The sequence below is a fragment of the Phoenix dactylifera genome, chromosome 12 (genome assembly GCF_051530095.1).
Source record: "Phoenix dactylifera cultivar Ajwa chromosome 12, Ajwa_hap1_PhDact_Kaust_v1.1, whole genome shotgun sequence".
Taxonomy (NCBI): Eukaryota; Viridiplantae; Streptophyta; class Magnoliopsida; order Arecales; family Arecaceae; genus Phoenix; species Phoenix dactylifera.
The window spans coordinates 19,250,974-19,273,653 of NC_143201.1; the positions used below are offsets into that span (position 1 = coordinate 19,250,974).

Here is a 22,680-nt window from a genome sequence, read left to right on the forward strand (position 1 = left end):
TTCGTCCACCTGCACAAATCTTAAGACACTCCATCTTGTCATTTATTTGCTAGCATAGAACTTAAAGTGCTTCAGCCTCAATCATCAATTCGTGCGCATAGATCTCAAAAAGCCGCGTCCATCTGCTTGCACAGATCTCAAAGCATTTCGTTTGTGAACCTTTTTGCCTGCACGTATTTTAAAGCACATTGTTATGATCCATTCGCCTACATATATCTCGAAGCGCTCTGTCTTCTATCATCTATTCGCTTACACAGATCTTAAAGCATATACACTTTGTCATTCATATGGCTGCATAGATCTTAAAGTGCTTCTTTCTCTATCATCTATCTTGCTTGTACAAATCTCAAAGCACTACATCATCTATCATCCATTACCTGCATAGATCTCAAGTACTTTATTATTTACCATTTATTTATTTGCACAGATCTTAAAGCACTCCATCCAATATTATTGTTCATCCGCTTATACAGTTTCAAAATATTCCATTCTTTGTCATCCATTTGCTTGCGCAAATCTCAAAGTAGTCTATCCTCCATCATCCATATGTTTGTAGATTTTAAAGTACTCCATCTTTTGTCATCCATCCACCAGTGCAAATCTTGAAGCACTCTATTCTCTATTATCCATTCACATGAACAAATCTTAAGGCACTCCATTTATAATCATTCATCTGCTTGCATAGATCTCAAAGCACCCCCATCTTCTATCATTCATCTTTTGCGTAGATCTTAAAACATCCCATCTTTTATTATCCATCCACCTACACATATCTCAAAGCATTCCATCTTTTGTAATTCATCTGCTAGCACAGATCTCAAAGCTCTGCTCCCTCTCTAAAACAAGTGACTCTTGCTAAGTTAGTGGGAAGGGCAGTTATAGAATTTTACAAAAAAAAAAAGTTTATCTTGTGATATTCGTGTGCTAAAATTTTGTAAGCAAGATAGGTGGCTAGGCCATTCAGTTTTGGTTGATAATTGATACTTTTAAAATTTTTGGGATCTAGGTGTAAATGGTTTAAACTTGAAGGATGTTTCCATAATTTTCTCTTTATTCAATAGAGAAAGATGTGTTATTTTTTATTAATAGAATGGGCCTGAATAGGATGCTGTGTATTTTATTTTTGGACTTGTGCTGAGTTGTCTTCATGGCACAATGTGCATATGGAGAGAGTGAGAGGCCTCTCTTTTTTTCTTTTCTCCACCTCTCTCTCTCTCTCTCTCTCTCTCTCTCTCTCTCTCTCTCTCTCTCTCTTTCTCGCACGTGCACACTTGCTCGCTCGCTAGCAAGACACACACATAACAAGTATATGTTAGACCCTATTGAGAGAGCTTTGGAAAGACAAGAGAATACTTTTTAGAGGGTAAAAAGTATTTTCAGAAAAGATGGGGATGTTGGTGAAATATTGAGAAGGGCTTATTGGTTTTTCAAAAAGTTGAAAGTATTCTACTTAGGAGAAGCTCCATTTTGGAGCTTTCTCCCAAAAGTTTTGTTAGGCTAATGTTGAAAAGCTATTTTTAGTTTAATAAAATTTCATTATATTACATTACATTATATTGTATTATATTATAATATTATAATATAATATTATATTGTATGATAAATAGGTTTTTCAAATTTCTAAATCATTCTAAAGGGGCCCTTCATTTTTCCGACCAATGGACGAGGTTAGCTAGCCATTGCATATGGCCAAAATACTCTCGCCATCCTCAAAGTACGGATGGATGAAGAATTTTGAAGTGATTTGAAATTTGCACGAGATGATTCTTAACTATGCTTTGAGATCTGTGCGGGAGGATAGATGAAAGTGTTCAAAATGCTTTAAAATCTATGTAATGTGATGAAACTTGGAGGACTCATTTGGAGATCCATGTGTGCATATGAATAAAGAGATTTGCAGAGCTTTTGAGATCTGTGCAGTAAGTGATCCTTCACTGTATACCTATACCAAAGATGCTTTGAAATCTGTGCATGCTGGTGAATAAAGGGGTTGGAAGTGCTTTGCAGAATTTAATGGAAAAGAAAAACAAACTTTTACCAGAAAAAATAGATTTTTTTTGGTAAAAAAATAAAAAAGATTTTACCTTGACTCTAACCCAAGCCTTAAAGCTCTATATAAAATGGAAACTTAGAATGAGCAACTTGTGGGTTCCTTACTTGCGCTCATTCTATTACCATGCTTGACTCGTACGCCATGTTCTTTCATGTTCATCATGTCCAGCTCAGCAACTCTAGCTCAAACCTTAAATACTATTAAATTAGACCAATATGGGTCGAACATATGCCTTTCCCATATTCTTTCTTTTGATTATTTTATTGGTATGTGTAAGCCGCTTTCTATTTTATTTAGATCTCACTTCTCGCATTTTCTTCTTCAAGATTGCCCAAATCATCTCATTTATGCTGAAATTATAGAAAAGATCTCTCGTTTTATAAAATTAATGATGCATGTAAAATAAATGAGCAGTTATTTTATGTTTTCTTTCAGATATCAGATACTCACAAGCAGATGATAGATGCTTTAATTGAACAGAATTTGATTCCTATCTTAAATCAAATGATATTTTTAGATTTGTGTTTGAAAGAAATTGAGGATAAAAGTTAAATTGTGGTTATGAAGAGGTAAAATGGCAGTTGTTAAGTCCAAAGGCAATTAGACTGGATTTAGAAAAGAAATATATAATTTTTCTAAAAGTATTTTAAAATGTAGGTTTATTGCTTAAAGTGGCATACATAATGATTTGTCATGCAGTGACAAATAAATACAATGATCCAAGAAGTTGACATAGAAAGCACAACATGAACAAACAAGAGAAAAATAAAAAAAAAAATCTAAAAACAGACGTAATCCTCTTTTAATTCTTTACTATAACTAAATATAATTTTTATTCATCCCTAAACATGGAGGTATGTATCTAGAAGCTAGATGAATAAGTATGTTTAATGCTCAGATTATAGCTTAAGTACTTAAGAAATTATTAAAAATTTAATCACTTAACTTTTTTCCTAAATGTTTTATATGTATAGCAAAATCTTGATTTGGTTGCCCTTATAGCTAGCAACTTAAAATATGCATTTTTTTAAAAAAGAAAAAAGTTTGTCGAAGTTCACCGAATTTACTGTTGTATTTATATACTATTTTAAAATTTATATTTGACACTTTGGCTTGAAAACAATCATTTATTTTTATTTCTTTACCATGAATACTATGTAATATCATATAAATTGTTTTTGACTTCCTTTTAGTACAATTTTTCTAAATATCAATAATTCAATTTATAGTTTATAATATTTTTAATTTTTTTGCTCTCATCTAAGTTATTGAAGAGAATAAATTGCAAAGTAGTACAAGCATGTCCTAAATCCAAGTTATTAGTAACAACTACATATATCTGGAACCGATAAACATAGCTGAGATAATTTTATCTTCCAATGTTAAAATAATTAAATTATATAATAATAAAAATATTTTTAATCGTTCAAAGAATCGCAGCCGTTTAATTCTCTCATATCTGATGAATCAGATACAAAAGAGCCACCTCAATCCACCGGCCCGAGACAAACCCCCCCGTGGAGCCCACGAGGCGGGCCCGGCCTGCACCCCGAATCCGGTCACCCTTGCCGACTCACCCTCAACCCTTTTCCTGTTCCTCGCGCCTTCCGACCGCCCCGCGTGGACGAAAAAAAGGGACGCCACTGTGCTGCGGGTGACCAGACCCTGGGTTCATCCAACACGGTTTTTTCTTTTTGCATGGATGTCCTCGTACATATCAAATTGATATTTTTCTAAAAGTGATATTTGCATGTATATCTCCGTAAACACTTGTTCTATCATTTTATTTTTTTTATTCTTATTTTTGCATATATACCAATGCCATTTAATGTTATTAAAAAAGTAATGGTTTCAATTAAAATATCTAAAATATTCTTAATAGATAGATATATAAAAAGAAATATTTATAAAGTGTTCCTGATTGAAAAAATAATAATTTTAAAATTCTATTTTATTTTTAATTAAAATAAATATAGTTTTTATTAACGGTGTGTGTTAAGAGAACTGTTATATTAGGGGTATTTATGCAAAAATAATATTTTTATAAAGGTACATAAATAAATATTAGTTTAGAGGGTATTTACATAAATTTGAATTTGTAGAAGGGTATTAATGCAAAACAATCCTATATTAAATAATACGCCGCGGCTCCGACTTTAGCAAAGAAAAAGAAGGCGCTTCGCCGGTTCTTTCTCTCCGTTGGCTAAAACCCCCCACCCTTCTCTCCTATTTAACTCTCTCTGACGCACTGAAGGCCGACGGTGAACGGTGCGGGCGAATTAGGGTTAGGGTTTGATCGAGGATTGGGAGAGATGGTGGTGGACAAGGGGAAGAAGGCCAAGTTCGCGGAGCGAGGGGAGGAGGACTCTGATCACATCGACGGCGAGCTCGTGCTTTCGATAGAGAAGCTCCAGGAGATTCAGGACGAGCTGGAGAGGGTAATGGCCTCCGTTTTCTTCGAAAGCTTTCACCTTTTTGTATTTTCTTGTTTGTGTTTTTTTTTCCTTTTTTGAAGGGAGAATTTGGAAGGAATTCGAGCACCTGTTTCGAATTTTTGATGTATCAATTGTAGATATATTGTTTACTTGTAAGAGAATTACTACCGAGATCTTATAATTTATTTGGCTCTCCGCTTCAGCTTGATGGTTGGACAGTTAAAAACTGATGATTCTTGGTAAGGAAATCTGGATTTTTTAATTAAAATTTGCTTTTTTGGATGCGTCAGTACGATGAATTTATTTCTTTACCAAGAGAATTTTGCTTAATTTCGGTTTGTGAGGGTATGCAGTATTTTAGTTGTGGCAATACGCAATGGTCTGTGTATTTTTAACAATTTAAATTATCCATGAAAGGTTTTCAGACGGCCATGAAATTGGATAATTTTGAGAATAAAATCACTTTATAATTAGTGCCCTGTTGTTGCTGAAATAAGATTTCTAATTTATAATTTCTTTTGTATGTTCTTGCACCAAAAAAAGAGTTCATTAAATTTGTAGTTTTGATATCTAAAAGTTGCCGACTTTATTCAGAAAGGAAAAACAATCATCGAGTAATGTTCTTGGGTATGTACTGCTGCTCTTATATGACCACCATCCATTTTATGATTTTTGTTTATATTCTTGTTGGTCTAGAATATATGCACTTAATGTTTATGGTGAGAGCCAAATGCCGGCCAATTTAGCATTGACTCTTCACATATGAGGGAACACAGAGGCCCAAGTACCTTAATAAGCGCATCTTCTTCCCTCCCTTTCTGCTTTTCTAACTTGTTGCGTTTTACAGGTCAATGAGGAAGCAAGTGATAAAGTTTTGGAGGTGGAACAGAAATATAATGAAATACGCGGACCTATTTACAGGAAGCGGAATGACATCATCAAATATATTCCAGACTTCTGGTTGACTGCGGTATGTTTTCCATCTGCAGTTATGTTTCAGTTGCTATTGGTAATTGAACAAATTGTCATTCAAATAGTTTTTACTCAACTTTGCAGTTTCTGAGCCATCCAGCACTTAGTAATCTTCTGAGTGAAGAAGATCAAAAGGTCTGCTGCCATTACTGAAATATTTGCAAATTTTAGTTCAAATTTTGATCATATCATCCTTAGAATTTGTTTATGGCTTATGCTATCACCCATGGAATTCGTACTGCAACTAGATGTTGATCCACATTTATCTATAACTTTATTCTTGGACATGCAGATTTTTAAGTACCTGGAATCGTTAGACGTGGAAGATTTTAAAGATTTGAAGTCAGGCTACTCCATAACTTTTGTGAGTGTTCTTTTTATTTGTCTGCTTGTGCTTTAGCTGATATTAACTCCCCTTCTGTGATTTAATATATTCAGTAACTTGCTTTGTTTCTCTGATATGGTTTTTGTGATGTTCAGAACTTCTCCCCCAACCCTTATTTTGAAGATAGAAGCCTTAAAAAGACATATTCCTTCTTTGATGAAGGAACAACTAACATAACTAGTACAACAATCAAGTGGAAGGAGGGGATGGTAAGGGCAATCTCTTCAAGAACACTATGGTCTATATTCTGACTTATAACCTGATGTGAATGTCACAACTAATGTTTCTTCACTACTATATTTGAAGAATACCGCAAATGGTGTGGCTCATGAGAAGAATGGAAATAAACGACCCTTTCCTGAGGAGAGGTTGGTTTTAATATCCCTACCTTGTTTCTATCTTAATGCAAAGCGATATTACTGAGCTTACCATTTTTTTTGTTGCAATCTTCAATGATATTTATCAATGTAGCTTAATTGCTATAAATTTTACTGCATCGATATGGTGAAACATACTTGGTATATCTGAAGTTTTGGGTTACCTTGTTTATAACTATGCTTTCGACTTTTGGCTACCAATAGTATTATACATGCTTATGACCCATGTTATTTTGTCTTCCATGGAATCATTGGATGCAAGGCTATTTTTTCATGGCAGACATCTATAAATTATATTGTTCTTCCATGAATTGTCACACATGGGGTTAGTGTAGCTCTCTATTTCTTTGCTTAGAGCTGCATGATGGGACAATTTAAACTGAAGAATTTGAAAATATGCGATAATGTATTCTTGACGTCGAAAAATTCTTGTTGTTATTGTACATTATCTACTTTGGGACATTTATGAACCTAATCCACAAGTTCTGTGGTATGTCTGATGGAGGGTTTCTGAATCTAGTCATGTGAAACTTTGGAACTTGTAGGCAGGAATCAATGCATGCTGCCCTTGTTACAAGAGTGTCTCATAGGCATAAAGAAAGTTAACATGGCCCATTTGCTGGCTTTGCCAGTGAAATTCGTGCATCATGCAAATTTCATTAACATTGGGGCAAGGCAGATTTCTGCTCATTTGTTAGGTTGATTGCCAAGGAAAGTAGCAATGGATGCAGTCTAGGCCCATTCATTGATTAATATTTGGCTGGCAACCTTTTGTATGTGGGAGATGGAACGTAGCATTCTAATGTGTTATGAGGGATGCTAATAATTTGGGACATGCTGCTAATTAGGGGCATGTGGTTAGTAATTTTGGAACCTTTTGTTTTGTGTAAGTGTCTTTGCATTCTCAATTCTCAATTTCACTAATCACCACCTATTGGTGGCTAAGCAATGGCGGATCTAGGAATGATCCCCGCATCCTTTTTTGCGCGGCGAAGAAAAAGTAAATGGAAATATCTTGTAAAGACAATGGCCTCCAGTGTAAAAGGTATATATTAAACAAAGGATGGAACTTATAAAAAGAACCAAAGATTTTTAAATCAACTTTAAAGAAAATGAATGGATATGAGAGGTTTAAATTTAATAGACTTATGTGAAAAGCCAGACTCCTCATTCATGATCCACGTGACACAAACAAACCAATAGAAGAGAGAGTGATAAAAAAACAAGGACATGGATTTCTTTCAAGAATGAGAGCCCACTGGAGGTGCCACCCATTAGGGAAGGGTAAAGAAATTCTTAGAAAGAAAGAAGGGCAAAGAAATAGAGTTGCTTGTGATTATGAGAAAATGCTAATCATTAACAAAGTTTAGTTGAAAAGGTCTAGGCCTTGTAATGCTGGACTCTGGGATGGAGACACATTCCCCATAGTTTGCTCTATAACCGTAGAGATGTAAGATGTAACTTCTGATAATTTTGGTCTTTTATAGAGGGAAGTTTTATTGAGACAGTTGCTAAAAGGGCTTTCATACCTCTAGTTGATCAAATCCTTGAAAGAATGACATCACTTCTTTTGAAAAGGTTGTGTGCTGGACTTCCTTACTTGATCAAGGGCAGTTCTTGGCAGAGATTTGTTTGATAGAATATAAACATATGCACCGATTTTAAAAGGAAGGGATAAGGAGTGTGGATAGGAGTGCCAATGTGACATGTTGTACCAGGTTGGGCTGAGGCCCAACTTTGGCCTAATTTTGAAAATTAACGCCCAAGCTTGTCCCAAAAATCCTAGACCCAAGCTCCACCTGACTGTGAGTGATTTTTTTTGGTTGGTTCAGCCTTAAATTAGGGCCAATTCATTGTTAGAAATGTTTCCAAGCTCGAGCCCAGCCCAAATTCATTCAGGCCCACAAGTTTAGGGCTAGTTAGCTTTAGGTAGGGGTGAAATGGATCAAATATTATCATAATCCATTTCTATATCTGAATCCATCTAGATATGAGTGCAAATTATATCCAACTACTATCTGTATTTGTATTTGTTTCCATTTTAGAAAAACAGATATCTGGATACACCCGTTCCATCTCTGAATATTCAATTTTGTTTGTAATTCCATTTAGTTTAATATAGCTCTCGTAACTCCAAAGCAAAATAAGCAACAACATAAACATATCTTTAATTTAATCTTTGGTCCGTATAGTGACATCTTTGATTTCCTACATTGCATCCTTAAATATCAGCTTAATAATCAGTTTTTTAAATCCAAAGTATGTAACGTAGCATAATTGTTGGGATCCACTAAATAAGTCAGATGATTAAGTTGGTCCGATTATGTCTTTGTTGTTTTCTTGTATGACCATTTGTTTGTTGTAGGAAAATTAATAAAAGGAGGTTAGGAAGCTTATGTACATCAAATTGAAAAAATAAAGTGGAATAAAATCTTATCCATAACATTTAACTATCCAACTTACAACTTTATTAGTGCTGTATTTGTCGATATCCAATTCGTACTAAAGCCATTTAAAACAAAATATGGATGCAAATCTGGCATCTTGTTGGTATCCGTATCCATTTAAAACAAAATATGGTATCGGTTGTGAAGTTTATTTATTGCATGCTTACAGTGTTCTTATTTTCTTGTAATACTTCCTTCCATGTGGTAGATTGGAAACCCTCAACATGTCACAATTGTTGACATATAAAAAAGAAAAATCAAACATTACCTTAGTAGTTTGATAGTTTAATTCTTGGATTTATTTTTCCTCTTTCTGTAACTTCTTGAAGGAATTTCATTTTACTTATATTGAGAAAGTATCTTTGGATTATTTATCTTAAATTGAAATAGCACTAAGTTGAGACCCAAGCCACATCATTTGATTCATTTAATAGAAATACTGATCAAAACTGACCTCAAATTCTGGGAACAACACACTGTGGTAATCTAAGACCTATTATTTCCCGATGTACTTCCTGTTTTCTATCGTAGAGTTGCTATATATAAAAGTCTTGAATCTTGACAAGTTGGACAGCCAAAAAGTTATGGCTTTTATCTAGAATTTATGTTCAAGTGATACATACAAGTGGTCTCATGGCAAGATCAACTCGGTCAAGTTATTTAATATGACTAACAATGTATTATGTGTATTTGTTGATACTAGTAATTTGTGTTGTTCTTATCATTATTAGAAGATAGTTCAAGGTGCCTATGAATTTGTTTTGTAGACAAACTCAATAAATTCATCATTTTTTAGGTTCAATGATGTGAGTGGGGGTGTCATTGTAGATTCCAATATTTAGTCATTAGATCCATTTCCTGGATCTTTAGTGGTGGAAATTAGATAACGTAATCTCAGGTCTGAAGGGCTCCACTTAGTCATGATGTGGCAATTTAGATTATAATTACCATGGGACTTTTTGTTTTGCTCCTACAGTTGTGGGGTAGGACAGCAGAGCCCCATCTCATTTAGGTGTATGTATGCCTCATTCCAATCCTTTTTCAATTTTTATTTGATTAATGTTTGCCATTAAAAGGACCTATTTATTATGTGAGGTTAGAGAGAAGTTTAGGGAATAAAAAAAACTTTTACTTTTGAAACCTTGTCTGCCTCATTTTTCGTTTCACCTTGCATAACTTCTTCATCCACTTCTTTCTCCTCTCCTTGTTTCCTCAATATTGAAAAAGCTTGGATGCAACTTATATTCCAATATTAACTTTAGATCTGGTCTGAAATTAAATCAGCCCTAAAAATGCTAAAAAGGTTGGCCTCTAATTTAGAAAGGGGCTGTATAATACTACCCGAGAATCTTATTTGGTAATTCTGTTTTAATTAGGGTCATTGGTACTGGGCATTCAGTCCAGTTTGTGGTGCTGTCTCCCACCCTAAATTATGAACTTTTTCTTCATAATTTTGGTCCAGTATTTTGCCTCTAGGCAAGAACTTTCTTTTAAGGGCCCTTCTATGTTGTGGCATAATATTGACATCCTAGACCCTGATGCTAGTCAAGAGCCATGAAATTATAAAGATGGTTTGAATCATGCATCCAGCGGTCGAACAATTCTTTGGAATAGTTGAATTATCAGTGAGGAGCATGAGAGTATTGAATTTTTGGGCACCATACTTGTGTTTGATACTACTAACATTTTTTTATGAGTAGCATTTTTTGTGCAAAGATACTATCGATGGTGTGGAGTATAGACTTTGAAAAATAAGGAAGATAGTTGACATAATATTTGAACAACTTGCAATGTCTTGTTGCACATCAGAACTTACACAGACACAACAATTGGCCTGTGGAATTTAACTATTCATACAAAAATTGATCTTGTGAGTCATTAATTTAACATATTAATGCAATTTATGCTCCTTGTATCTTATTTCTTTTATCTAATGATGCAGTTTCTTTAGCTGGTTTGGTGAAACTCAGCAGAAAAGTATCTCAGAAGGTTTTTCTGATGAGGCAAGTTTTCTAAAGATGTAATCGGGCAGATCATTACTTTCTTGTTTCTGCTTCACTTAAAACAATTTTTTATAGTTCATGATTCATGTATGATGTGATACTTAATGATAACAACATATGGGTCTACCATAGTATGATGTGCTGTCCTTCATCTTGCTGATCTTTGTTGTTAATGTAGATCGAATCAAGCCAGCTTTACCTGTTTTCTCTTTTATCTAATTTCTTGTAGGATATTTCATCAGATTTTTTTTTTAATCCAGTGTGAAAGTTATCTTGTAGCTCATAAATGTGCAGGTGGCTGAGATAATCAAGGAAGATTTGTGGCCCAATCCTTTGAAGTACTTCAACAATGTGAGTTGTTACTTATGTTTGCTTCTTTTGGTACCTAGGATTTATTTTTGTATCGGTAAGTTCATTGTATATTGTATAAGGTAGACTAGAATCCAATCAACCATATTTGAAGTTAGATCTGGTCAATCTTGAGCAAACAATGGGTGGCCAAAATCGATGATCCGAACTATTGGATGTGATCTGCTATCTTTAAATTTCTTATAGACCAAATTTTATGTGATTTGGAGAGCCTTGGCTTATGTATCGAGTGGTCAAAAATGAACAATTTAAATAACATTATACAATGCTCTTTTTGGCCGCTCGATATATAGGCTAGGAATCTCCAATCACATGAAATTTGGTTTACAAGAGGTTTAGAGGTAGCAGATCATATCCAATTTTGCGAATCATCAATGTCGAAATGCTATCATCCGTCAAAATTGACCAGATCTGTATATATGTATGGTCGACCGTTGGATTCTAGTGTATCTCTGTATATAAGTATATATATAATACACACACATAAACTTTACGTTAACTCCTTGCAAAAGAGGAGTTTAGCAATTTTGAAGTCAATGATAGACCATCAAAATTGAAGATCCAAATCATTGAACTTGATCTATACTACAAAAAATGCCTAAAAACCAAATTCATATATTTTGGTGGTTTCTAACCTACGCATCAACTCGCTACAAAATAATTGGTGGCAATTACATGTGTGATAAAATATATGATAGGGCATATAAATTGGAAATCCAGTTTATGCAGCATGATCTACATATTTTAAAATATGGGTAGATTTGAGTTCACTAGGTTTTGATGATTAGATCATAGTAAAACAACATCTTGTTATCAAAACCATCATTTTGACACCTACATGATGATTAGGTTAGAGACCAAGAAAACACATAAACTTTGGTTTCTAGGCATTTTTATAGTATAGATCATGTTTGATTATTTTGATCTTGTATTTCGATATTCTATCATTGACCTTTTTCGGGGAGTTAATATAAAGTTTGTTGTCCAACTTTCTCTCTATGTACATATATGTATGTATGTAGGTATGTATACTTAGTGCATGTATACAAATCTATGGTAGGACACCCTGTGGGATGCTAGGATGGGGTACCATCCCAAGTGTTGGGATGGGATTGTCCGCTGTCATCCCAATTGGCACGTCTTGCGACATCTCATGGCCTAAGTATTGAGATGGGGTGGGATGATTGTTCCATGGGAAAACCAGGATGGCCCCATCCCACAAGATTTAAAACCTTATATGCGCATATGTGTGAGTGCCAATAATTTCTGTCCAAGAGTGATCTGGACCCTTGAATCTAATTGGACGAATCCCATCCATCTAAACTATCTTGTAAAGACTTCTACTTTTCTATTTGGCACTTTAGCATTCTATGCTTGCTCAAAATACCAATAAAATATCGCCCAAGTTCTCGAGTTTCCATCTAATTCCAAATCCTCCCCTCATCCAAATTTAGTTGGTCTCAAATTTCCAAAGCATCCTGGCTTTAAGCTTTTAGCCTGGTGGACTTCAGCTTCTAGACCAATGGATTTTGGCCTCTGCAAAGAAAGAGGTCAAGTAGAAGAAAACTAATAGGTGGCTTCTGTGACCAGCCTTCATCCTTCTTTACTTGGCCTTCCATCTTTACCTCTCATTCATCTCTTCATAAGAATCTAAAGGCAAGCTATTGCTTCTGCTTCTTCTTTTTCCTTTTGGTTTATTTGCAGTTCGTCTTAATGTTTTCCTTTTATGATTGATCAAATGCCTTGAATCTGACTGTTATTTTGAAGTGGAGATGAAAATTGTAACAAATTCGTTCTAGACCTGTTTTTTGATTTGATGAACTGTGGAGAGATATAAAGAGAACAAGGAATTGGAACAGCAAGAAGAAAAGAAGTCTTAGAGAAAGAAAAGAAAATAGAAAAGAAATATTAAGACAAAAAGAGTCGAATATGAGAAAGAATAAGAGAAAGAGAGGAAGGAGCCCTAAGACCTTTTCCTTCACTAATAATATGTTTGCACATGCCCAGACTTCAGAATTGCAGGCTGCAAGTCCCATTTATTGGATTTGAGACCTAATCGCCAACAGAAATCCTCGACAAAGAGATTTACTCAGATTTTAGCGACTCAAATTCTCAAATATGCATGTACAATGCACTTGCATGGTGAGGTTCTTTTATAAAAAAAATTATGAGTGAGAAGAATGCATTAAAAATGGAGAGCACACAAGATATTTTAAATATATGCAAGAAAATATTTATATTTTAACAATAATATATTATTTATTATGTTATTTTTTAATCCATGAATCTCGTTAATTATAGAACATTAATATTAATTTAAAAGAGTTCTGGATAATTGAGTATCCTAATTAAAGAAAGAAAATTGGAAAAGTATTATTTCAGTAGAATTCTAGAGAGCAGCACCTTTTTCTGTTTTTTTTTTTGGGGGGGGGGGGAGTGGTGGTGGTGTTGGTGATTTGTGTGAGAAAGAGAAGAGAGCGAATGATAATTTTTTGGGGTGGGTTGGGAGGTGAGTGTTTTGTGAGATGTAGCTTCAAGCCCTGAGGCTGGCCGACTCCTTTTGTGTTTTATTGTATTAGATTCTAGAGAAGTCAATTCCAATTATGAGATTCTAATGATTGGTGAGGAATACGCTAATTAATCTTGAAAAACTAAACTTGATGTGAATTAGTAAACTAATGTGAATCCTCCAATTTAGAAAGATTTTCATAGTAAATACTAAACTTTCTTATTTAGTGTTTGTACCAAATATATCGAGATAGGTATCTACACTATATATGAAAGCGCCAATAATTTTTGTCCAGGAGCAATCTGTACCTTTGAATGTAATAAAACAAATCCATTGATTTTTGTAAAAACTTAAAGTGAAAATAATTTTTATGGCCTCATTGTGTCTGGATAGAATTCCTCATCCATCCCTTCCTCTCTGGTTAACGTCATAGTTTTTGTTTTTTTATAGGAAATTCTTAACGGACGTAGTTGGGACTCTAATATTGCTCCATTATATCTTGCTTCTCTAGATCTATCTTCTATCCAGGCTTCCCATCTTCTGTATAGCATCAATATCATTTTTGTCTGGAAGCTATCTTGATCATTACATTTTCCGAGTTAATCCTAATTATTGAATCCCAAAAGTGTTTCCACCTAAGCTTTTTGGTGGGAGGTTTCCAAAGAGCTTGGATCCTCTTCAATCTGGAATCTGGATCCTCACTCGGTGTTTTTTTTTTTTAAAAAAAAAAGAACAAAACTTGCACTGCTGGATTCAACAACTGCATGCCTACTATTGTACCTCATATAATTCTGGAATTATTGATTTAAAGGATCATACAAGAAGTTAGTTGTTGTCTAGAGATGGAATTGATTAATCTTAGCCATCCATCATTGAATGGCTGAAAATTATTAAGAAATTTGGAATTATTTTCTCTTTAGAATTCAAATGATGTTTGCATTAGAAAAATTAATGGAATTATCGATTTATTGATGTTTTTGGGCTCTTTATTTTGTCTTCCTCCACTCCTTTCTTTTTCCATCTCTGTTCTCTTCTCCTCCTTCCTTAGAGGGAGCCTCTCTCTCTCTCTCTCTCTCTCTGTCTTTCAGGTAACTTAGAGGGATGCTTCTCAACTGTGAGTTGGCATAAAATCCATTAAATTTAAGACCTTCCAATTGGACGCATTATCTCCACCTCTTGAGTTTGAACTGAACCTGGGGGGGATTTTTTGTAGGGACCTGTATATTTAGGCAAGTAATGCTAAATTAAAAAACTCCAACCAGAGCCAAGTAAAAGGAAAATTTAACAAACAATCCTTGCAAACATCTTAAGGAAGAAGGTTAGCATTCTAATACTTGGAGCTTAGAAACCATTTGGAGCTATGGAACCTGATAGTTAAACTACTTAGAGCTTGATTTCTCTCTCTTTATTTTAGTGAAAATAAATTTCGGGTCCAATGTGCATTTGCACATGCGAATTTCATGGGAGGGAGTGAGAGAGTTACCCCCAGATTTAATATGCTGTTATACCTTGCTGGTGCAGGAGGCTGACGAGGAGGATTTTGATGGAGACGAAGATGATGAAGAGGTAGTTATGTTTCTTGTCTCTGTGTAATTGCTACTTCTTGTTTAATGCGCTTATTCTCTTAGTCAATGGAACAGCCTTTGCTAGATTCTAGCTTCTCATGGTTTTGTAACTCTGTCAACTGGTAAATAAATTTTGGGCACCTTAAATCTTTGTGAATAAATTTAGACATGTGCAGACTCCAGATGAGTCTTGACACTTGATGGACTATTAGTCACCTTGCATAGTAATCTTAATAAGGAATAGCTTATTCACCTTAAAATTAAACTTGAAAAAGGTAGATAAATGATAAGATGCAGCAGAATCTGTTAAATATTGTGTATAGTTGTTTTCTGTTCTCCTGTGTGAACCATTAATTATGCCTTTATATTCTGAAGCAAAAGTAATACCTTAAAAAGAACTGATCTTTCCTATGCTGCAACAAACAAAAGTGTAAATTCAGTTCAATCAAGCTAAACGCCAAATCTTATTATGTGGAATTCCCACCATTTTCTGTGATACACGTTTTTCTACTTTGTATTGCAGTATTGACTGACTTAACCTCATTAAACTATAAAAATTAAAGACTTCTTATGGATTTTTCGCCATTTTTTATTTTAAATGTTACACCTAATCTCAATCAGCTAAGGAAAAAAGAGAGGGGAAAGCAAAGTCAAACAACCATGACTGGGACTCTCCTTCAAGTCCATATCTATGATACATTAGATACTGCCCTCCATGATCTTCTTCCTATAGGTCAGTAAAAAAATATTATCTCACAGCAATGTTGCAACTGCATCTCCACCGTGAACATGCTCCCAACATCAACAGAATCTAGAATTTAGTTATCTCCAACATCTGGTGAAATAACTTAACAGGCACCCATCACCCTTTAGCAATACAATTGTAGTAGTTGCTAGTTGTTGCGGAAAATACAGGATCCAAACGGCGAACAGAACAATGCACAGAAATTGAGAGAGGAAGAGGAAGAAGAAATTGAACACAGGAATTTACGTGGTTCGGCAATGTGCCTACGTCCACGGGAGCGAAAACGGCCGTAACTTCTCTTCTGTCACAAAATAACATGGGTTACAAGATATTTATAGCTAAACCCTAACCCTAGAGTCCCAATCCCTATCAGCATCCCTGGTAAAATAAAATATTACATAATTATCCCAAAGATAAATATATCTCGTCGCTTCGCTCCGCTCCGTTAGAATACCAGTGTACCACTCAAATAAGAATACCACTTAATATGAGCCACTTATTCTAACAATCTCCACCTTGGCGAATATTCACCCCTTAGGAGAAAAAATAACCTGGGATACCACCTGACGCTGATAGGTTGGAACACATCCTCTCTAGCACCTAGAGATGTTAACCAAGTCCAAGCAATGCTTGAACTTGTCTGCAGTAACGGGTTTTGTCAACATATCTGCTGCATTTTCAGAAGTGTGAACTTTCTCAAGCAATATGTCACCGGAAGAAACCAACTCCCTGATCTTGTGATACCTCACATCTATGTGTTTGGTTCTCGCATGATACACCTGGTTCTTCGCCAAATAGATCGCACTCTGACTGTCACAATGCAACTGAACTCCACATTGCTGAACACCCAGCTCCTTGACTAATCCCGTTAACCACAATGCTTCCTTGGCAGCCTCAGCCACTGCCATATACTCTGACTCAGTCGTAGATAGTGCAACTAGAGACTGTACCATGGACCTCCAACTGATAGGCCCTCCTGCAAGAGTGAATATATAGCCTGTAGTCGACCTCCTGTCATCCAAGTCCCCTGCATAATCTGCATCAACATACCCTATGACTGAAGGATCATCCTGCTGTCTGACAAACATGATACCATGGTCTGTAGTACTCCTCAAGTATCTGAAAATCCACTTGACTGCATCCCAATGCTGTCTCCCTGGATTCGCCATAAACTTGCTCACTGCACTAACTGCATGCGCCAAATCCGGCCTGGTACAAACCATAGCATACATCAGACACCCCACTGCACTAGCATATGGAACCTTTGACATGTCTTCAATTTCTTTTTCTGTCTTTGGGCACTGTGAGGTAGACAATCTGAAATGATTCGCTAAAGGTGTGCTCACTGGCTTCGCATTACCCATGCTGAACCTCTCCAACACCTTTTGTATATAACTACCCTGAGATAACCACAATTTCCTGGAATCTCTGTCCCTGCGAATCTCCATCCCAAGAATCTTCTTGGCCGCGCCCAAATCCTTCATGTCAAACTCTCTACTCAACAAAATCTTCAACTTGTTGACTTCATTTATACTCTTCGCAGCAATCAGCATATCATCAACATAAAGTAACAGAAAAATAAAAGAACCATCATCAAGGCTCCTCACATAAACACAACAGTCATACTCACATCTTCTGTAGCCAATCCGAATCATGTAGGAGTCAAAACGCTTGTACCACTGCCTCGGAGACTGTTTTAGCCCATAAAGTGACTTTCTCAATTTACAGACTAAGTGCTCCTGTCCAGGTTCCGAAAACCCTTCTGGCTGCTGCATGTAAATCTGCTCCTCCAACTCACCATGAAGAAAAGCTGTCTTTACATCCATCTGCTCTAACTCCATATTGTAATGTGCTACCAATGCTAACACTACCCTGATGGAAGTGTGTCTGACCACTGAGGAGAAAATCTCATCATAGTCAATCCCAGCTCTCTGTGAGTATCCCTTTGCTACCAGACGTGCCTTGAACTTTTCCCCTTCTTTTTCTGATACTGCTTCCTTTTTCTTGAACACCCACTTGCATCCTATCGCTCTCTTCCCCTTTGGAAGCTCCACCAACTTCCATGTCTGATTTTTATTCAAGGATTCCATCTCCTCCATCATAGCACCCATCCATTTACTCTTCTCCTGGCTGTGTACTGCCTCCTGAAAAGTAGTAGGATCTCCACTGCTAGTGATTAATGCATAGGAAACCAAATCTTCAAAACCATACCTAGTTGGTGGCTTGATAGTACGCTTGGGTCTATCTGTGGTTATATTATGTTGCTCTTGATCGGCTAAGGTAGAAGTCTCTGTACTCTGAATATTATTTTCCTTGACAGAACTCTCTAACTCCACCTGCATCACCTGCTTATTGCTAGTGCAACTTTCTGGCATCTGCTTCTCTTCTTGTTGAGTACTTTTCAACATGGCTTTCTCATCAAAAACCACATCTCTGCTGATCACCACCTTGTTTGCCTTCGAATCCCAAAACTTGTACCCTTTCACCCCTTTCTGATACCCCAGAAAGATACACTGTCTAGACTTCGGGTCTAGCTTTGACCTCTCCTCACTAGGAATATGCACATAGGCAGGACATCCAAATACTCTCAAACCTGAGTAGTCTACCTCATTACCTGTCCATACCTCCTCTGCAACCTTACCATCTAGTGCTGCCCTAGGTGACCTGTTAATCAAGAAGCATGCCATATTCACTGCCTCTGCCCAGAAGTTCTTTGCAAGCCCTGCATTTAACCTGAGACACCGTGCTCTTTCAGCTATAGTCCTGTTCGTCCTTTCCGCCACACCGTTCTGCTGAGGTGTCTTGCGTACTGTGAAGTGTCTCTTAATCCCATGCTGCTCACAAAACTCAATGAACTTTGAATCTGTGTACTCAGTCCCATTGTCTGACCTGAGGCATTTGATCTTTCTTCCTGTCTGATTCTCTACTTCAGCTTTCCACAACTTGAACTTGGCAAACGTTTCTGACTTGTGCTGCATGAAGTACACCCAGACCTTTCTCGAGAAATCATCAATAAAAGTTACGAAATATGTATGTCCACCCCGTGATGCTACTCTAACTGGTCCCCAAACATCTGTATGAATATAGTCAAGAATACCCTCTGTCTTGTGCGTGGCAGTCCTGAATTGAACCTTGTTCTGTTTTCCAAGAACACAATACTTGCAGAAATCCAGTTTGCAAGTTTTAACACCCTTCAGGAAATTTCTTTTATGCAGTTCTAGCATACCACGTTCACTCATATGACCCAAACGCATATGCCACAAGACTGTATTATCAGACTCAGATTCTGCAGCAGCAACTCCACCTACAACAGTAGTCCCTATCAACCTGTAGATGTTCCCTGCTACTTTCTGCCCCTTCATCACTGCCATAGCACCTCTACTAACCTTCATTACTCCACCTTGAGACTTGTAACAAAATCCGTTAGAGTCTAAGGTACCCAATGAAATTAGATTCTTTCTCAAATCTGGAACATGTCTAACATCACACAACGTTCTAACCACACCATCAAACATAGTAATTCTGATATTCCCTATTCCAATGACTTTGCAAGATGCATTATTACCCATCAAAACAGAACTAGAATTAACTAACCTGTAGGTATCAAACCAATCTTTATTGGGCGTCATGTGATAGGAACATGCTGAATCTAGAATCCAAGAATCCGCGAGATGATCTGAACTGGATGAAACTGAAAGTATATCACCGTCACTGCTCTCTGTGTCTTCTTTCACTATATTTGCAGACTTGGACCCTTCAGATCTGTCATCATCTTTACCCTTCCTTTTTTCAGGACAATTCCGCTTTATGTGACCTTGTTTTCCACACTTGTAGCACGTTATGCTCTTCTTTTTCCTGGATTTAGATCGAGATTTACTGCGATTTGATCCATTCCTTGTGTTGCTTCTTCCACGCTCCTGGTTACCCTTCACCACTAAGCCTTCTCCTTGAGAACTCTCAGCACTGGCTTTCTTCCTCTGATGAAAACCTAACAAGGCTCCAATGACGTCCTCTAACTCTAGGGTCTCCTTTCCCCAGAGTTGTAACCAAATTTTCGTACGTAGGAGAAGCGGGTAAAGAATGCAATAACATCAATGCTTTGTCTTCGTCTTCAAACTTCACATCAACTCGCTGCAGATCATTGATAATCTGATTGAACACGTTGATATGTTGGCTTAAATCAGCACCCTCTATCATCTTAAGACCGTACAGTTTCTGCTTAAGATAGAGCTTGTTCGTCAACGATTTGGACATGTACCGACTCTCCAATTTTGACCAAATTGCTGCCGGCGATTCCTCGTCCATGACATGATACATCACGTCATCAGCCAGACAAAGTCGTATATTTGAAACAGCCTTAGCCTCCAATTTCTTCCACTCTGCATTACCCATGTCATCTGGTTTCTTTCCGTACAGGGCCTTTACCATACCCTGTGATACTAACAGATCCTTCACCCTCCTCTGCCATAGCCCGAAATTCCCAGTTCCATCGAACTTTATCACATCGAACTTCGCAGAAGACATCCCTACAATCTTATCTTTTTGCAAAATAAATTAGAGAAAAATAGGATCTGATGAAAAATAAAAAAATACCAGAAACGCCCCTCTTCTTAGGTCAGAACGCGCACGGGAGAGACTCCTCTTCCGGATCTATCACGCGCGGCGTTGGAGACGCGGCAGAGGCGGTGCGGTCACGGGCACGGGTGCACGACGGCGCAGCAACCGGAGGACGCGGGCAGACACAGGCGCACGGGGGCTTCTTCTTCCTCGCTCGTGGACTGCAACAGGGAGTTTTTCTTCCTTCCACGCGGAAGCCGCCGCAAACAAGGAACCACCACAGGGAGAAGAAACTTGGGTTTCAGTTTTGGGAAGAAGACGCCTTGGGAGAAACAACCCACCACCTGAAGCAAAACCTCCCACGGCTTGGAACAACCCCTCCTGTGAAACAGAACGCCCAAAAAAAGAAACCACTGGACTTCCGTTCCTTCTCTCACGCTCCTTCCTCTGTTCTTCTTCTCGTTTTGGGAAGAGAAGACACCCAAAAAATATGAGCCTTCCACGTGAAGCAAAGTTTCCCCCTTCACGTGAAGCAGAAATCACCCACAGCACCGTGGGGATTTTGTCTTGGGAAGAAGACGCCCAAAAGAACCCACGCGACGGGAAGAAGAAGAAGTTCCTCCTTGTTTTTTTTTTTTTTTTGTTCTGTGTGTTGTTCTCGGCTTGGGAACAACCCTGAGATCCCACAAGAATTAACACCCACGGCTTGGGAAGAGAGCCTTGGGAGAGAGGACACAAACCCCTTAGCCCCTCACGTGAAACAGAGAGAAAACAAATCCCCCCTTCCTTCACGTGGATCAGAAATCGCCCGCAGCACCAACGGGAGATCACTTTTCCTTTCCTCGCGGCACCGACGTGAACACCTTGTAGCTCTGATACCAATTGTTGCGGAAAATACAGGATCCAAACGGCGAACAGAACAATGCACAGAAATTGAGAGAGGAAGAGGAAGAAGAAATTGAACACAGGAATTTACGTGGTTCGGCAATGTGCCTACGTCCACGGGAGCGAAAACGGCCGTAACTTCTCTTCTGTCACAAAATAACATGGGTTATAAGATATTTATAGCTAAACCCTAACCCTAGAGTCCCAATCCTTATCAGCATCCCTGGTAAAATAAAATATTACATAATTATCCCAAAGATAAATATATCTCGTCGCTTCGCTCCGCTCCGTTAGAATACCAGTGTACCACTCAAATAAGAATACCACTTAATATGAGCCACTTATTCTAACACTAGTCCCTAAAAACATCCAGACTCTTTGATAATGCAATCTGAAGTCATTATTTATTTGGTCCTTCAGTATTCTATGAAGGTCAAAAGAAGCTCAATTCAGCAACTCAAAGAGTTCAATATTAGCAAATTAGTTGTCCAAACCCGCAGTTTGTTGATTAACGTTTATCTGACACAAACGTTCATGTCCATGAAATGGGGACAGATCTCAAGTACTACTATGTATTTGAAGTTCCCCCTCCTTTTCAGTAACTTCCTATGAATTCTTGTAGGAGATGGTCTGATATTGGGAGACACCATATGAGACTGGTATTTTAGTCATCTTGTGTTGTATGTATCTTGTATTGCTTCCCCATTTACCATTAAGGGTGTTGAATTGTGATTCATCTTCTTATCATGAGGTAAACTTTATCTTTACTGAACTACTTGAAGTCCCTAAGCTGACTGGCTGTAGAAGCGGACATCAGAATGAAGTGACTACTTAACTGGGACTGTAATGATATCATGAACTACTTACTATTGTTCGAGCAGATAAATGAAGCTTTATGTGCTGTTGTCAATGCAGAATAACGGAGTCTTCGACATTGCAGGAAACCCAAATTATTCCCCTTGTCATTCCTCTCTTTGCATGCCCTAGTATATTAGCAATTAATGTGCAGTCAAGGAACTGCTAACATCTAGAATGTGATGGCCACAGGACTGTATTTGACTGGGTTCTTGATCTATTTGTCTGTAGGGCACTGACTTTGAAGACGAGGATGATGATCAAGCTGATGAAGATGACAGCTAAATTTATAATTCATTGTTGTCTTGTATTTTTGGCTTCTTAGCATGTTTCTCTGGCTCAAGTGAAGTAGCATTTCAGTAGGGCTAGAATGTGATGAAAAGGATGTTAGCTGTCGCTCTCTTGGCTTCTATTTTGCAGACCTTAACTGAAGAGGTCTTTGCTTGCTTATGCTAAACTTGTAGATTATGATAGTAGGCTTCTTGGTTGTTCTAACCTTGCATGTACTGTGTTCTATTTTCTT

The 22,680-nt window shown here is 37.2% G+C and overlaps 1 protein-coding gene across 1 annotated transcript; it reads left to right on the plus strand.

The window, feature by feature from the left end:
• Window positions 1-4,214: 4,214 nt before the first annotated feature.
• Window positions 4,215-22,652, plus strand: LOC103700476 (NAP1-related protein 2-like). The gene is made up of 10 exons (XM_008782417.4): window positions 4,215-4,491; window positions 5,336-5,458; window positions 5,545-5,595; window positions 5,753-5,824; window positions 5,941-6,054; window positions 6,152-6,213; window positions 10,612-10,672; window positions 10,967-11,023; window positions 15,072-15,116; window positions 22,389-22,652. The coding sequence occupies exons 1-10, from the start codon at window positions 4,366-4,368 to the stop codon at window positions 22,440-22,442; spliced, it is 765 nt and encodes a 254-aa protein (XP_008780639.3). The 5' UTR covers window positions 4,215-4,365; the 3' UTR covers window positions 22,443-22,652.
• The last annotated feature ends 28 nt before the right edge of the window (window positions 22,653-22,680 follow it).

Excerpts from the sequence above, each read along its gene's own strand:
- LOC103700476 (XM_008782417.4), top strand. The coding sequence starts at position 4,366 with ATGGTGGTGGACAAGGGGAAGAAGGCCAAGTTCGCGGAGCGAGGGGAG. Across the intron at positions 6,055-6,151 it reads TCAAGTGGAAGGAGGGGATG|AATACCGCAAATGGTGTGGC; the intron begins GTAAGGGCAATC and ends CTATATTTGAAG. Across the intron at positions 11,024-15,071 it reads CTTTGAAGTACTTCAACAAT|GAGGCTGACGAGGAGGATTT; the intron begins GTGAGTTGTTAC and ends TTGCTGGTGCAG.